The sequence below is a fragment of the Rhincodon typus genome, chromosome 8 (genome assembly GCF_021869965.1).
Source record: "Rhincodon typus isolate 14 chromosome 8, sRhiTyp1.1, whole genome shotgun sequence".
NCBI lineage: Eukaryota > Metazoa > Chordata > Chondrichthyes > Orectolobiformes > Rhincodontidae > Rhincodon > Rhincodon typus.
In genome coordinates, this window is record NC_063339.1 from 28497182 (window position 1) to 28514273 (window position 17092).

At 39.6% G+C, this 17092-nt stretch overlaps 1 protein-coding gene across 1 annotated transcript in view; it reads left to right on the top strand.

Annotated features, from left to right (window-relative positions):
• Positions 1-17092, top strand: part of eml5 (EMAP like 5) — a 225903-nt gene that overhangs the window by 30353 nt on the left and 178458 nt on the right. Inside the window, exons 3-4 of the mRNA XM_048600073.1 lie at positions 454-552; positions 14683-14751. Of these exons, the coding sequence (XP_048456030.1) occupies positions 454-552; positions 14683-14751 (168 nt within the window). The remainder of the gene's footprint in view (positions 1-453; positions 553-14682; positions 14752-17092) is intronic.

Consider the following 17092-nt stretch of genomic DNA (forward strand, 5'->3'; position numbering starts at 1 on the left):
ATGCTTCACTCCTACTTCTCAACTAGGTGCAAAAGGAAACTAATTTAAATACTTTGAGTTGTGCTTTGGATCAGATCTAAAATAACATGAAATGTGTGGAAGTTTTGTGGAAAAGAATTCCCATACGATTAACAATGTAGCTATTCAGTGTTATTTCATAATACTCAAAAAATGTTTAGATTTTAAATAGTAAGTTGCAAGGTTTCATGCTAATACCAAATGTCATGGAACCTTTTTATCTTAAACTGACTTTATAGATTCTTTTTTCAGTGGAGAAATATTCCCCAATGAATGGAAAATCTGGTTAATTACAGTGGGTTTGAGTAACTATAGACACTCTAAGATGCAAATAAGAAGGGATTGGGTGGGAGGGAGGATTTATGAAGTTTTGTAAACCAATAGAAAAATGAGGAAGTTTTCACTAATTTCTATATCTTTTCCCCCTCTTCACAGCGTTTGGTATCTATTGGTCTGGATTCCAAAAACACTGTTTGTGTTTGGGATTGGAAGAAAGGAAGAGTTCTTGCTACTGCAGCAGGACACATTGATAGGGTAACTGCCTTTTTGCACTTTCCATAACAAATGCCATGCCAGAAAGTTTGCAGTGTAAAGAGTATTTGTTAAACCATATAAGTAATATATTAGAAGTGTTGGGAGAAAATAGTGCACTAGTTTATCATTAATTTGGTAAATGACTGCATAAATGGGTGAGGGCTTGAATATAATCAAATAGAACAGAAAGAAGTCCTTCAGCAAATGGAGAAAGAACAACAAATGATTCTAACCTACACTTGTGCATCTTGTAAGGGGTCACAAAGTAGCATTAATTTAAGGTTCTTTAGATTTCTGGAGAAATAGTTAATGGATACCATTTAAATGGGTGATTAGAATTAACAGTCTACATCTGATAATTCTAAAGGTTTGTGCTTAAACATGTAAATTATTCAACAATTTCATTAGGCAATTATGAAATGATAAATTTTGGTAGGAAATATGTAGAGAGGACTCTAAACTAAATCATACAATTTTAGCTGACACCCAGGAACAGAGTGATGCTTTTATAAGCGCAAAATTCTTTGGCAGAACATGTTGAGAAAGCACTGTTTATTTTAAAAGTGGCATAAAATGCAAATACACAAGGAAACTATGCTAGCTGTATATGAAACTGTGGTTAGTCCACCTGGACTGTGCCTGATTCTCAGCATCACACTTTAGGAAGTGTGTCAGAGCCTTTTGAGGTGGAACAGAAAAGTTTGCTGGAATTGTGTTGGGTATGAGAGACTTGAGTTATCAATGAGACAAGAGATGGGGTTGTCCTTATAGCCAAGAATGAAGCATAAGTTACGAAGGGTTTTGGAGTAAATGAGGAGGATGTGTTTCCAATGACAGAAGGATTTGAACCACAGAACATAATATTAGGAGATTGGTTAAACAGCAAGACATATTTTTACTCAGTGATTCTTTAGATCTGTAATCCACAGGCTGAAAGGGTGGTGGAAACAAATTCAATAATAATTTCCAAAAAGGAATAGGGTAAGTGCTTGAAGGAAAAACAAAAACATAGACTGAGACTGCCGTTGTGTTGAGGGCTTGGATGGAGAGGAACTTGTTTAGTGTGTACAAGAAATTTTTCTGATTTAGTATGTGGATGTGTCTACTAGAGAAGGTGCAAAACGCGACCTACTCTTAGGAAATAAGGCCGGGCAGGTGACTGAGATATTAGTGGGGGAGCACTTTAGTGCCAGTGACCACAATTCTATTAGTTTTAAAATGGTGATGGAAAAGGATAGACTGGATCTAAAAGTCAACGTTCTAAATTGGAGAAAGACCAATTTTGACAATATTAAATAAGAACTTTCAGAAATTGATTGGGGGTAGATCTTCACAGATAAAGGGACGGCTGGAAAATGGGAAACTTTCAAAAATGAGATAACAACAGTCCAGAGACAGTATGTTCCTATTAGGGTGAAGGGCAAGGCTGGTAGGTGTTGGGAATGCTGGATGACTAGAGAAATTGAGGTTTTAGTCAAAAATACGAAAGAAGCACATGTCAGTTGTAGACAGCAGAGATTGAGTGAATCCCTACAAGAGTATAAAGGCAGTAGAAGTACACTTAAGAGGGAAATCAGGAGGGCAAAAAGGAGACATGAGATAGTTTTGGCAAATAGGATTAAGGAGAATCCAAAGAGATCCTATAAATACATTAAGGACAAGAGGGTAACTAGGGAGAGAATAGGGCCTCTTAAAGATCAGCAAGGCTGCCTATGTGTGGAACTGAAGGTGACTGGGGAGATAGTAAATGAGTATTTTGCATCAGTGTTTACTGTGGAGAAGGATATGGAAGATATAGAACGTGGGAAAATAAATAGTGACAGCTTGAAAATGTCCATATTACAAAGGAGGCGGTGCTGGACGGCTTAAAATGCATAGAATTGGATAAATCCCTGGGACCTGATCAGATGTACCCTAGAACTCTGTGGGAAGTGAGGGAAGTGATTGCTGGGCCCCTTGCTGAGATATTTGTTTCATCGATAGCCACAGGTGAGGTGCCGTAAGACTGGGGGTTGGCTAATGTGGTGCCACTATTTAAAAAAGGGTGTAAGGAAAAGCCAGGGACCTATAGACCAGTGAGCCTGACATCAGCGCTGGGCAAGTTGTTGGAGGGAAACCTGAGGGTCAGCATTTACATGTATTTGGAAAGGCAAAGACTGATTAGGGACAGTCAACATGACTTTGTGAGTGGGAAATCGTGTCACACTAACTTGATTGAGTTTTTTTGAAGAAGTAACAAAGAGGATTGATGAGGGCAGAGGGGTGGACATGATCTGTATTGACTTCAGTAAGGTGTTCGACAAGGTTCCTCTTGGTAGACAGGTCAGCAAGGTTAGATCATATGGAATACAGGGAGAACAAGCCATTTGGATACAGAACTGGCTCGAGGGTAGAAGACAGAGGGTGGTGGTGGAGGGTTGCTTTTCAGACTGGAGGCCTGTGACCAGCGATGTGGCACAAGAATCAGTGCTGGGTCCACTGCTTGCCATCATTTATATAAATGATTTGGATGTGAACATAGGAGGTATGGTTAGTAATTTGCGTTGATACCAAAACTGGAGATGTAGTGGACAGCGAAGAAGGTTACCTTAGAGTACAATGGGATCTTGATCAGATGGGCCAATGGGCTGAGGAGTGGCAGAGGGAGTTTAATTTAGATAAATCTGACGTGCTGCATTTTGGAAAGGCATATCAGGGCAGGACTTATACACCCAATGGTAAGGTCCTGGGGAGTGTTGCTGTACAAAGAGCCTGGGAGTGCAAGTTCATACTTTATTCAAAGTGGAGTCGCAGTTAGAAAGGACAGTGAAGAAGGTGTTTGATATGATTGTCTTTGTTGATCAGTACATTGAGTATAGAGTTGGGAGGTTATGTTGCGGCTGTACAGGACATTAAGGAGGCCACTTTTGAAATGCTGCGTGCAATTCTGGTCACCCTGCTACAGGAAGGATGTTGTGAAACTTGAAAGGGTTCAGAAAAGACCTACAAGGATATTGCACGGGTTGGAGGGTTTGAGCTATAGGGAGAGGCTGAATAGGCTGGGACTATTTTCCCTGGAACATCGGAGGCTGAGGAGTGACCTTTATAGAGGTTTATAAAATCATGAGGGCATGATAGGGTGAATAGCCAAGGTCTTTCCCTGGAGTAGGGAAGTCCAAAACTAGAGGGCATAGGTTTATCGTGAGACAGAAAAGATTTAAAAGGGACCTCAGAGGCAAATTTTTCACACAGAGGGTGCTGCGTGCATGAAACGAGCTGGCAGAGGAAGTGATGAAGGCTGGTACAATAACAACATTTGGGTATCTGAATAGGAAGCGTTTAGAGGGAAGTGGGCCAAATGCTGGAAAATGGGACTAGATTTATTTCTGGTCAGCATGGACAGGTTGGACTGAAGGTTTTGTTTCCATGCTGTACAACTCTATGACTCTATGTGCTAAGTTCTGGGAAAGAACAAGGGACTGGGGCTAATTGTGCCACCTTAGTGGATAGATCCATTGCACTGAAACACCTCTTCCTCTGCAATATCATTTCCATGATTTGTAAAATGGTATTTTGAATGACTATAAATACTTGAATCAAAAATTACTGTGGTGATTGGCTGCCTTTCAGGTTGCCTTTGTGCTACAAACAATCAAATGCAATGAGATTTTATAGTTTGCTTGCTCCTTCATGAAGTGATTTCTACTTGCATTTCTAAAAGGCTGGAATTCTTAAAAAAAAAAAATCCAAATTGATCCTGAGTAGATATGTTTAATTTTATGACTACATTAAAGCCAAACTTCAGACAGTAAAAACTGCACATTTTACACCATCAATGAATTGAATTGTCTCACATGAAAACATTAAAAAGAAAGAAGAAAGAACTGTAGTGTCTTTAAGGGCAAACAGGTGCATTTCATAACAAAATAAATACTTTTAGAGTGTAGTGACTGATATAATGTATTTAAATGCCACAGCCCATTTGTGTGCAGAGATTTGTGTGGGGAGGCGAGGGCCTAGTGGTATTATCGCTGGACTGTTAATCCAGAGATCCAGATAATGTTCTGGGGACCTGGGTTCGAATCCTGCATGGCAGATAGTGGAAATTGAATTCAATAAATATCTGGAATTAAGAATCTAATTATGACCATGAATCCATTGTCGACTGTCGGAAAAACCCATCTGGTTCAAGAATGCCCTTTAGGGAAGGAAACTGCCATCTTCACCTGGTCTGGTCTATATGTGACTCCAGACCCACAGCAATGTGGTTGACTCTTAACTGCCCTCTGGACAATTAGGGATCAGCAATAAATGCTGCCTAGCCAGAAACGCCCTCATCCGTGAATGAATTTAAAAAAAAAAGCTTCAAACGTAACAGATGTCCAGATGGTTAGTTTTTACAGGTGTTGTTTGAATGATAGCAATAGAATGATAAGTCAACTTGTCCCTCGGAATAGTGCCATGGGGTCCATATTTTTTTTAATAGCCGACAGGGTATTGACTTAACATCCCATCTTGAAGACTGCACTTTTGGTGCATAAATGCCTTAGGACTACGTTGAAGTGGCAACATAGACCATCTGCTTGATCTATGACATTCTGACTCAGAGGTGAGTGCATGGATTCAGGGCTGACATTGTAAAAATATATTTTGCTATTCCAGCGAATGTTCCCTTTTATGGTTGAACATGCTTAATAGTGAGTCTAAGATTTCATATTCTGAGTAATATTGTATTAACATAGGAATTACTGATTTGTCAGTGTTATGATCCCAAGTCTTTAGAGCTTGGTAATGGTATTGGTGATCGCAGGTTTATTTCACTCCTGTATTCACAATTGCTTACAGGAGAAAGATATGAAGTCTGCTTGCAACAATAGCATGAAGATCTTTCCCATGATGAATCATGTTGGATTCCTAAAGGTGTGCTTTAGTACTTTGTCAGCTAGATTTATAAGCATGCTTTGTACTACACTCCTATTTCTTGGATAGGTACTATTAGTCCCACTTCCTCGAGGATACAGTAGGATATGAATTTTTAGCTAACATTAGACAATCAACTAATTCAAGGATTACTGATAGTCTAGCGGCCTATAAACTACCACCACAGATAACTGGATAAAGTAAATAATTGAAGTTGAAGTCACTTTTTCAACTCATTGCTATAGTTGTTGTTTTGAGGTCTTTCTTGCTATTTTTACAAGGATAATTTAAAAATTGCCTACATTAGGTTCCTGAAATGGAGTTATTAAAACTTGAGAAAGGCACATATTGCTTCAGCAAACCATCTAAATAATTGCAAGGGTATCTGGAAACTGAAATGTGTGTAATTCCATACATTTTCAAGGCTATTGCAAGTAGCTTCTCAATTTGTAGAAGAAGTAATGAAAATATAAAGTAAATGTTTTTATTTTCAGCAATTGAGCCATTGAATATTATTATACAGAAGGCTATGATGTACATGCTGACTGTTTGTGAATCAGAGACCCTAAAACTAATCCCATTGTTTTGTTCACCTTGTACTCATACCTTCTATCTTCTTCTGTTTCAAGTATTTGTCCCATTTTCCCATTTGAGGATATAATGCTCTCTGCCTCAACTACTCTCTAGCAAAACATTCTATTTTTCAAAGCTGTTTGCATAAATACATTTCTCCAAAGCACACTTCCCCCTTGTCTTAATGATATTATGTAAAGTGATCCAGCAATTACAAATTAAGTTACTATCTTCAGTCTATCAAAATAAAAGGGAAGTTGTGCATTTTTTTTTTGGCTTTCACAACATCAGGACATCTAACATGCTTTATAGCTATGAAATAATTTGTTCTTTTTCAAAATTTGGGAAATGCAGCACACAATTTGCTCAGAAATATGGATAATAACCAGGTAATGTTTTATTTTCTTTAATCTCTCCTTTACCTGGCTTGCTCCCGAAGAGGTTGTCAGAATCGCATGTCTCAAAGCAGCATGCTTTTGATTGGTGCCTTATCCACACCCACTGTTGACACCAGCAGCGGAGGTTCAGTACTCTGATCTGCTGAGGTCGCCCTTTCTTCTTAACCCTACCCCTCTCTTGAGGCATCGTAATCCTTGGGTTAAACTGTCCAGCAGACATCAAAAAAAGAGAGCGGCCTATGATCCCCTCGGACTTTCACTTTCCCATCTGCAAGATGCACCTGTCAAGACTCCTTTGATAGTGCCTTCCAAATCTGTGACCTTGACCGCCTAGTTTGAGGAAATCCTCCAAATCCCCATCAAAGATAAACTTGGACTTCCGCCTACTGTAGCAGAAATCGAAGCCACCATTAAACACATGACAAATGGGAAAGCTGCAGGAGCGGACTGAATTCCAGCAGAGATTTTCAAACTTGGAGGAGCAGAGTTTTCCAATCATCTCCATTGACTGTTCCTGAAAATCTAGGAGAAAGAAGAAATCCCTGCCAATCTCAGGGATGCTGCCATCAACACCATCTTCAAGGAAGGAAACAAAGTTTTTCTGCAGAAACAACAGGAAACTTCCTACTGTCCATCATCAAGAAGATCATTGCCCAGAACCCTGCTAGGCACCTTCTCATCCTAGTCGCTGAAGAAATCCTTCTGGAAAGCCAGTGTGACTTCCAACAAACTGGAACTATGGGCATGATTTTGTCTGCTTGACAACTCCAAGAAAAATGCCAGGAACAGCACCAACTATTCTACATGGCCTTCATTAATCTGACCAATACTATTGACTCAGTCAATCAGGAAATGCTATGGAAGACCATGCCAAAGGCCAGCGGTCCAGAGAAATCTATAAATGTTCTCTATTTCCTCTATGACAAGATGTTGGTGATGGTCCTCACCAATAGTAATATTGTTGCGAAGTTTGGTAGAGTACTTGTGGATTGGAAGGCAGGACATTAGAACGTGTTTGTAAAATGATAAGGTTGAAGAGTATATGGTCCATTTAAAACATGATGTGCTTTTTCTAGGCTTGGAGATTTAAAATAAAAGGTCTGCATGGAACAGCAGGTACAGAGAGTTCCTGAAATTGAAACATTTGTATCAAAAAGCTGTATGGTTAGCAACCCTGGCAGTAATCTTGTTTTGTTCTTAAGGCAACCACTTTGAATCAGCTAATTAATTTAAAGCAGGCACTTAAAGACTAAAAACCAATAAAATTTAAATCTGATGGTTTTGACAACCTAGGACCAATCCTAGCATAAGAAATTGATAGGTTATCAAGGGTAGAAAAGAAGAGGGCATTTGAAAACCAGTGTGAGAGCAACTGCCATCTGTTAGAGTTAACAACCAGCAGCCCTAAAGAGAAAATCACTGGCTCGCAGAATTCTCTAAGCTCTCAGAGAACCGTCGTAAGACTAAAGGTGCAGAAGCACTCTTAGCTAATATTCATGAGACAAGAATTTATTGAGATAGGTGCCCCTGACTGAAGAACAGTAGAGAAGGCACAGAACATTTCGGACGACGTATCCTGGCTGTTATTTCAAAAGACTAATTTTTCATTTTTAAAAAGTGTATTTGGTTTATTTCAATGGGACTTATAGGAGCAGCATACCATTAGAATTTTATTTTGTTTAGGAATAGTTAGTAATTGAGGGGGAATTGTTAAGTTTGTTAGTTCTGTTAATTTGTGCACTGTTAGAGTTAGATAAATAAATTGTTACTTGTTGATTATAGAGTGACTACCAGGAGTTCATTTTCATTTAACTGCTCCTTTATAACAGCATGAGAGGCCACTTTTCACACTTTTTTAAACAGATTATAGGGTGGGGTTGAGCCTCTCCAGGTGTTTCAGTTTTAGTTATCAGAAGGGGGTTTGACCTCTGCTTTATAACAATATGACAGAATCCTTTGAGGTCAAGACAGGAGTAGGATGTTTCATCACCCCACCCATTTTTCCTTTCTCGCCACCATTCTTCATTTTGTCAAGAAAAAGCTTCCCAGTAGGGTGGACATTGTCTACAGGATGGATAAAAATCTTTTCCTCCCCAACCAGTTGAAATCCAAGAAGAACATTGCTTGTGATGTCAGTATGAGGATGACACCCTCATCACTGCTCTCTCACAAGTGAATCTTCGAGCTTCATTTAATTTCTCTGCAGAAGGATACTGAAGAATTGAACTCATCATCAACCTCAAGAAAGACTTGAGTTGTGGAGTCATACAGCACGGAAACAGATCCTTTGGCCCAACCAGTCTGTAACGACCATAATTCCAAACTAAACTAATTCCACCTGCCTGCTCCTGGCCCATATCCTTCTAAACCTTCCTGTTCATGTACTTATCTGTGTCTTTTAAACATTGTAACTATACCTGTGTCCTCCACCACCTCAGGAAGTTCACCCCACATACAAACTACCCGCTGTGTGTAATAAAAAAAAGAAAAAATTGCCCCTCATGTCTATTTTAAATCTCTCCTCTGTCCCTTTAAAAATATGCCCTGAGGCTTGAAATCCCCTATCCTTGGGAAAAGATACCTACTATTAACCCTATCTATACCTCTAATGATTTTATAAACCTGTATAAAGTTTAAACCTGTTTAAACCTATAAGGTCTCAACCTCCTAAGCTCCGGTTAAACAAAAGTCTCAGTATATTCGGCCTTTCTTTATAACTTAAGCCTTCCATTCTCAGCAACATCCTGGTAAATTTCTTTTGAACCCTCTCCAACTTAATTTCCCTCCTATAACAGGGCAACCAGAACTGGTCACAGTACTCCAGAAGTCTTCACCAATGTCTCATACAACCTCAACGTGACTTCCCAACTCCTATGCTCAAAGGACTGAGCAATGAAGGCAAGCGTGCTAAACGCCTTTTTAACTATATGTGATGCAACTTCAAAGAACTATGTGCCTGAGCCACTAGGTCCCTCTGTTCGGCAACACTGCTCAAGGCCCTCCCATTAATTGTATATGTCCTTGTTTGTTGTTGTACCAAAATGCAATACCTGACTTTTTATCCAAATTGAACTCCATCTGCCATTTTTCAGCCCATTGATCTTCTTCACCATCTGCTATGTCACCAATTTTGGTGTCATCCACAAACTTATTAATGATGCCTTTTATATTCTCATCCAAATCATTCATATAAATGAGAAACAAAACAGGACCGAGAACCGATACCTGTGGAACACCACTAGTGACAGGCCTCTAGTCCGAAAAGCAGCCTTCTACCACCACTGTCTCCTGCCGTTAAGCCAATTATGTATCCAGTTGGCAAGCTAACCCTGAATTCCATGTGACCAAACTTTACTAATTAGTCTACCATGCTTCAAGGCTTTACTAAAGTTCAAGTAAACAATGTCTACTGCTCTGACCTCATTAATCTTTTTGGTAACTTCCTCAGAAAAGCTCATTCAAGTTGGTAACACTCAATTTTCCTCACACAAAACCATACTGAATATCCCTGATCAATTTTTGCCCCTCTAAATGTTTATAAATCCTACCTTTAAGAATCACCTCCAACAACTTACCCACAACCAAAGTCAGACTCTCAGGTCATTAGTTCCCCAGTTTCACCTTACAACCCTTCTTAAACGTACAACATTAACTAACCTCCATTCATCAGGCACCTAGCCTGTAGTTATAGATGGTGTATATGTTTCTACAAGGGTCCCTGTAATTTCCTCCCTTACTTCCCATAGCATTCTGGGATATATTAGATCAGGTCCGAGAGATTTATCCACCTTTATATTTTCTAAGACCTCCAGAACTTTCTCTTCTGTAATGTGAACTGTTTTTAAAACATCAATATTTATTTCCCTGAGTTCTCTAGCCTCCATTTCTTTCTCCATAGTAAAAACTGACATGAAATAAGATCTCTTGCATCTTCTGGGATTCAACACCAAGACAACCTCTTTGATTTTTACCCTCTCCCTCTCTCTCCAGAGAAGCTCACCACAAGCTGGAAGAACAACATCTCACTTTCTGCAGCCTTCACAACTCAATATTGAGTTAAATAATTTTAGGGCCTGAACAGTTCCTTACATGTCCTTTACCCACCTGCACACCCCTGGACCTGTCATCACATCAACTGCTCCTATCACAGTCAACTCAGTTTCACCCACTAATGATCCTTATTATCAGCTTTTCTTTCTTCCTGGCTCACTGTTATCTCACCCTTTTGTCTGCCTAACTTGTCTTTCTCTCTCTCCCTGGGCTCCATCTCCACCTATTGTTTACTCCTTCACCCAAGTCCCAGCCCCAGACCTCACCCTCCCCAACTTTAGCATATATATCAACATTTCCTAGCTAAAATCAGTTCTGAAGAAGAATCACTGGACCCGAAACATTGACTCTGCTTTCACTCCACTGATGCTGCCAGACCTGCTGAATTTCTTCTACAATTTCTGTTTTCATTTCAAATTTCCACCATCTGCAATTCTTTGCTTTTTGTTTGATGCCAGCTTTTATATCTGCCATAGGTTTTGTAAATGTGTCCCTTCTGTCCAAAATACTAGTGTATCTAATACTTCAAGTACACTGTAGAACATAGAACACCACAACACAGGAATGGCCCACGATGTTGTGCCAAAAATGACGCAAAAGAACTAATCCTTCTGCCCTTGTTCCATATCCCACCACTCCTTCCATATTTGTGTGCTTATCTAAAAGTCCCTTAAACACCCTTATCATATCTGCCTCCACTACCACACCTGACAGCACGTTCCAAACACCTACCAACCTTCTCCAATCCAAGCAATAATTCATTTGCTGTGACTTTGTTTTCTGTCCATTCTGTGCCTCATGAGGCGAAACAAATTTTTTTTTTATGTAGTTCAACATGTTCTGATTAACCCTAGTCCCTGGAACAGAAAAAGGATTTTGGGCAAAAGATGTTGGCGGGGGAGGGGATAGGATTGTAAGTAAGAACTTTTTTTAATGCAGCTGGTGCTCTTGACCTGAAGCTTGCTATCTATGTAGGTGGTGGAAGCCAGGACAATGATTTTGAAATCAAATTGATTGGGCACTTGGGAGAAATGAACTTGCAGGGTTACAGGATAGAGTGGGGACAGTGAGACTGATTGACAGCTCTCAGTACAGCAAACCATAGACTTGATGGATTGAATGGCCTCCTTCTGTGCCATTATGATTCTGTGACTGATTTTTCAAAACCTGTGCAATAAATGTGCATTAATCGGTTGTGTTCTTTTGATCTATTCAGTTACTTCTTTAAAATAAATTTGCAATTTATTAATTTCTCAATAATATCTCAATCTTCCATTAACAAATTCATGCTTATGGTCCTTGATTAACTCATGTCTTTTTCGAGACACCGTGATTTTATCACAAATCATGAATGTGAAGAGCTTAGCCACAATTAATGTTGGGCAAATCAATCTATCGTGACACAGTTTACCATGTTCTCTCTGCTTCAGAAAGTTGTTACATTATCTACTCTTACACCAAAGGAAGAAATTTCAAAATTAAGGAGTGAGCAATGTGGTATGTTCTTTCCTTATTTCATCAACTCAAGGTGTTACATCATCAAGCTCTTGCGATTTCTAGTACCAGGTATCTACAGTTACATTAAATTGTTGTGTATCCTGCTCAAACAATGTATATGCCAGGAATTAACAGGTACCCTGTTAGTGCAAACATGTCGAAAATTGAGGCTTCCAAATTTAAAGCAAATCATAGAATTGTAGTCTTCTAGGTCATGATGGCATTTTGGTTTTATAATTCAATGCTTTTGGGATAAGTTTGTGATAGCTTTCCCAAGAATAAATTGTTACTAGCCTGGTTTTTGATGAGTTTAGTTCCAAACTTCACAAATTCATTAAGGGAAACCTATCCTACTCAGGAACATTTTGAGAACAATTGAAATGACTATGTTTTTATTGTCTTTGCAAAGAAGAGCCCCTATTTAGTGTTTTGTACATAGTAATATTTATTTCAATGCCCATCTTGCAAACCTAGATAATATTCTTGTGCTTGAGATAATTTAATTTAATTGGGAAAGATGATGGTTTGTTTTTTGTTTTGTATTTATGCGATCTGCTTGGGACCAATTAACTAGTTCTAGACAACTTTGAATGTTCACTTGACATTGCTGTAAGTGACAACAGAATTTTTACTTTACAACTCATGGGTCTATGATGATTTAGAATTGTAATGTAATAGGAATAACCAAAGTATGCCAAACATTGGAGGTGAATACAGATTAAAGTATAGGAATGAAATAGAAAAAGGCAGTGTGCATACTGTATATTGGGGAATAAAACAAATAGAGGAAAGAAGGGGAAAAAAACTACAAAACTATCTGGAAATTTCCAAACAAAAATACAAGCTAGGCTAAAATAGCTAGGGAACTTTTTATGTAATTGTAGTTTGATATAAGGGAGAACTGATTACTCCAGATAAGGATAAATTAAGATAGTATGGCCATATTAACAACTGAACAATCTGTGCTGTGAAATTTAAAAAAAAACAGAATGAAATGAACTTCACAAAATCTGCAAAAGGAAGCGGATCTAATAGGAAGATTAGAGGATGTTGGAAGCATGTCAGAACAGTGCTTGGAAGGGAATAAAGGGAACAACAAATAAGCATTTGTGGCAGCTGATTAATCCCACAGTCAGAAATTATTAGAGTACTGTGATGGTAAGTGTACAAAATGAACAGTTGACATCAGCAGTAAGAGGATCATCATAGAAGTGGTTAGTTGCAGTTCTTCAATTATAGACACTGCTTTATAAGGGAAAACTGCCCAAGGAACTGTGTTAATCTTTGTTGGGAATGTATGATTGTCCAAGTGGACTGTTGCAAGCTGTACTTGAGTGAAGTCTGTTTTGAAGTTGGGTAGAGTACTTGTGGATTGGGAGGCAGGAAGTTAGAACTTGGCGTTTGTAAAATGCTAGATGGGAAAGCATTGTATGGCCCCTTTAAAAGATTATGTGCTTTTTCTGTGCTTGGATATTTAAAATGGATGTTTGTGAGCAGCAATTTGAAAGTTTGCAAGTACACAGAGCACTTGAATTGAAACGTTTGTATCCACAGGCTGTACAGTTAGCAGGCCAAGCAGCAATTTTTACCAAGACAACAGGCTTTTGAATTTAGCCAATCAATTTGAGCCAGCACTTAGATAACAAAAAACAATTAAATTTAAATCTGATGGTTTTTGACAACGTAGGACCAATCCTATTGTAAGAAATATTAATATGGCATCAAGGGTATAAAAGATGGGGACAATTAGACAAAGCCATCTGCCAGAAATAATAGCTCTCAGCTCTAAAGAGAGAATTGCTGGCTCTCACAGCCTCCTCTACATCTTAGAGAAAGCACCATCTAAGCACCAACAGTACCGACAGCACAACTACTTAACATTCCTGACAGAAGAATTGGTGGAGTGGACACAAGAACCTTCCAGAAGACTTGTAACCTGGCTGTAATTTTGAGAGAGTGAATTCTTTTTTTATTTTATATAAGTGGAACATGCATTTATTGGAATAGCATACCATTACAATCTTGCTGTATTTGAGAGTAGTTAGTAATTTGAAGGGATTTAGTCTGTTTGTTAGTGGTTTAGTTAATTTGTTCACTGTTAGAGTTAGATAAACAAATTGTTACTTGTTGATTTTAAAATGAGTGTCATTGGTTTATTTTATTTAACCACTAGAAGTTGCTGAAAGGCAGGTTACACCACTTTTCACACTCCTTTTACAGATTATAGGGAGAGGTGTCCCTGTTTGGATGTTTTGGTTTTAGTTCTCAGAGTGGGAGGCAACCTCTGCTTTATAACAAGTCCTTCATGAAAGTATGCTATGAAAATTAAGAATGAGAGTTCAATGTAAAACTTTCATATAGATAAAGAAGTCCTTGAAGACAAGAAAGAAGTTAAGTATGATAAGGAATGTAAGTCAAAATGTTGAGGGAAAAGGGAAGAGAACCAAGTGGGATGCTATTTAGTTTGATGCTGGGACATTTGCAAATCCTAACCTACATTAATCTTTTAGACCCAGAAATCTAAAGCAAACTAATTGATTTTATAGATACTGAAGTACTGTAGTGGGATGGGTGTTGAAATTGATAAAACAGTTTAAAAATCTACAAAATTTAAGCATCAAATCAGCAAATGAAAGTTAGTGCTACTGGGTATTGAGCTTTATTTTAGTACAGTTAATCTTATTTTTAATTTTAGATTTTGTTTTCCTTATAGATATTTGATGTTTCTTGGGATTTACACCAACCAAACAAAATGATCAGCTGTGGTGTAAAACATATTAAGGTATGTATAAAGAACTTTGGAACCAGAGTCTCTTTATTCTTTCCTGCAACCCCCACCACACACAACCCAACCCCCCACACACACAACCCACTACCCCCCCCAACAAAAGAACACATGAAGATTTCACATCAATTCTATTGCTTATTTAATTATTTTTGATTGCTGAAGAAAAGTTTGCTGAACAGGTGTGGTATGTTCTTCACTAAAATCTGTGATCCTTTCACTTAAAATTCAGCCGTTTTTGTTTCACACTGAAGTTGTTCAGACTTAATTAAATTGTCAGCTCTGGTCTTAAAACTAAAATCAAGTTAATTATTAGAAATATTCTAATGTGTCCTCTTTTATGTGGATTTGAACTGAATTACAATCAAATTGATATGAATTAAAATGATGCTGTTATTTCTGTACATTAATATATACTAGGTTTATAAAATATTGAATGAAGTTATTACTGAAGAGGATTTAATACAGCTTTGTCATCTGCCTTGGATAAAGTGAACAATGATAAAGTGCTAACATATTAAATTGTTACGGTATCATGAGACATAATGTTAAGAAATAGGTGAAATGTTGCATTTAATTTTACTCAAAAAAATCAGAGGACTTTCTCATGTCATATCTCAGTGGAAAAGAACTTCAATGAATTTCACTCCTTGGAGACAAAAAAATGCTTAACAAAATTTTTAATGTTTTAAAGACTACTTTAAATAAAAAAAAAACAGCATTAGAAACATCTGGTCTGCTATAGAAGCATTGTGATAGTGAAGAACATTCTAGGGTGACTGTAGAAAATTGAGGACTATGACCTTAGGCCAACCTGAGATCCGTACATGCTACAGGAAACATGCTAGTGACTTTGAAGCAGATGACAACTGAGAGCTGGGAGAAGCTACCTCCAGCTACTACTGTTGAATATCTGACAGACCTATTTTGACTCTGGAAATTCGACATAAGCCCAGACTGGTCCAACGTCCTGAATCAGCTGAAATGTATGGAGCCAGGTTTTGAAGCATACACACTTCCTCTATAACCATTATCTTCTAAACAGAAGTAAATTTACTCCAAGACAACAAGGTGCAGGGCTGGATGAACACAGCAGGCCAAGCAGCATCATAGGAGCAGAGAGGCTGACGTTTCGGGCCTAGATCCTTCATCAGAAAAGGGGGAGGGGAAGGGGGTTTTGAAATAAATAGGGAGAGAGTGGGAGGCGGATAGAAGAGGGATAGAGGACAGGATAGGTGGAGAGGAAACAAACAGGTCGAAGAGGCGGGGATGGAGCCAGGAAAGGTGAGTGTAGGTAGGGAGTTAGGAAGGGGATAGGTCAGTCCAGGGAGGACGGACAGGTCAAGGGGGCGGGATGAGGTTGGTCGGTAGGAGATGGAGGTGCGGCTTGAGGTGGGAGGAGGGGATAGGTGGGAGGAAGAACCGGTTAGGGAGGCAGGGACGAGCTGGACTGGTTTTGGGATGCAGTGGGGGGAGGGGAGATTTTGAAACTTGTGAAATCCACATTGATACCATTGGGCTGCAGGGTTCCCAAGCGGAATATGAGTTGCTGTTCCTGCAACCTTCGGGTGGCATCGTTGTGGCACTGCAGGAGGCCCAGGATGGACATGTCATCTGAGGAATGGGAGGGGGAGTTGAAATGGTTCGCGACTGGGAGGTGCAGTTGTTTGTTGCGAACCGAGCGTAGGTGTTCTGCAAAGCGGTCCCCGAGTCTCCGCTTGGTTTCCCCGATGTAGAGGAAGCCACACCGGGTACAGCGGATGCAGTATACCACATTGGCAGATGTGCAGGTGAACATCTGCTTGATGTGGAAAGTCTTCTTGGGGCCTGGGATGGGGGTGAGGGAGGAAGTATGGGGGCAGGTGTAGCACTTCCTGCGGTTGCAGGGAAAAGTGCCGGGTGTGGTGGAGCTGGAGGGGAGTGTGGAGCGGACAAGGGAGTCACGGAGAGAGTTGTCCCTCCGGAAAGCAGATAAGGGTGGGGAGGGAAAGATGTCTTTGGTGGTGGGGTCGGATTGCAGATGGCGGAAGTGTCGGAGGATGATGCGTTGGATCCGGAGGTTGGTGGGGTGGTACGTGAGGACGAGGGGAATTCTTTTTTGGTTTTTATTGCGTGGACGGGGTGTGAGGGATGAGGTGCGGGAGATGTGGGAGACACGGTTGAGGGCGTTCTCGACCACCGAGGAGGGGAAGTTACGGTCCTTGAAAAACGAGGACAACTGAGATGTACGGGAGTGGAATGCCTCATCCTGGGAGCAGATGCGGCGGAGGCGAAGGAATTGGGAATAGGGGATGGCATTTTTGCAGGAAGGTGGGTGGGAGGAGGTGTATTCTAGGTA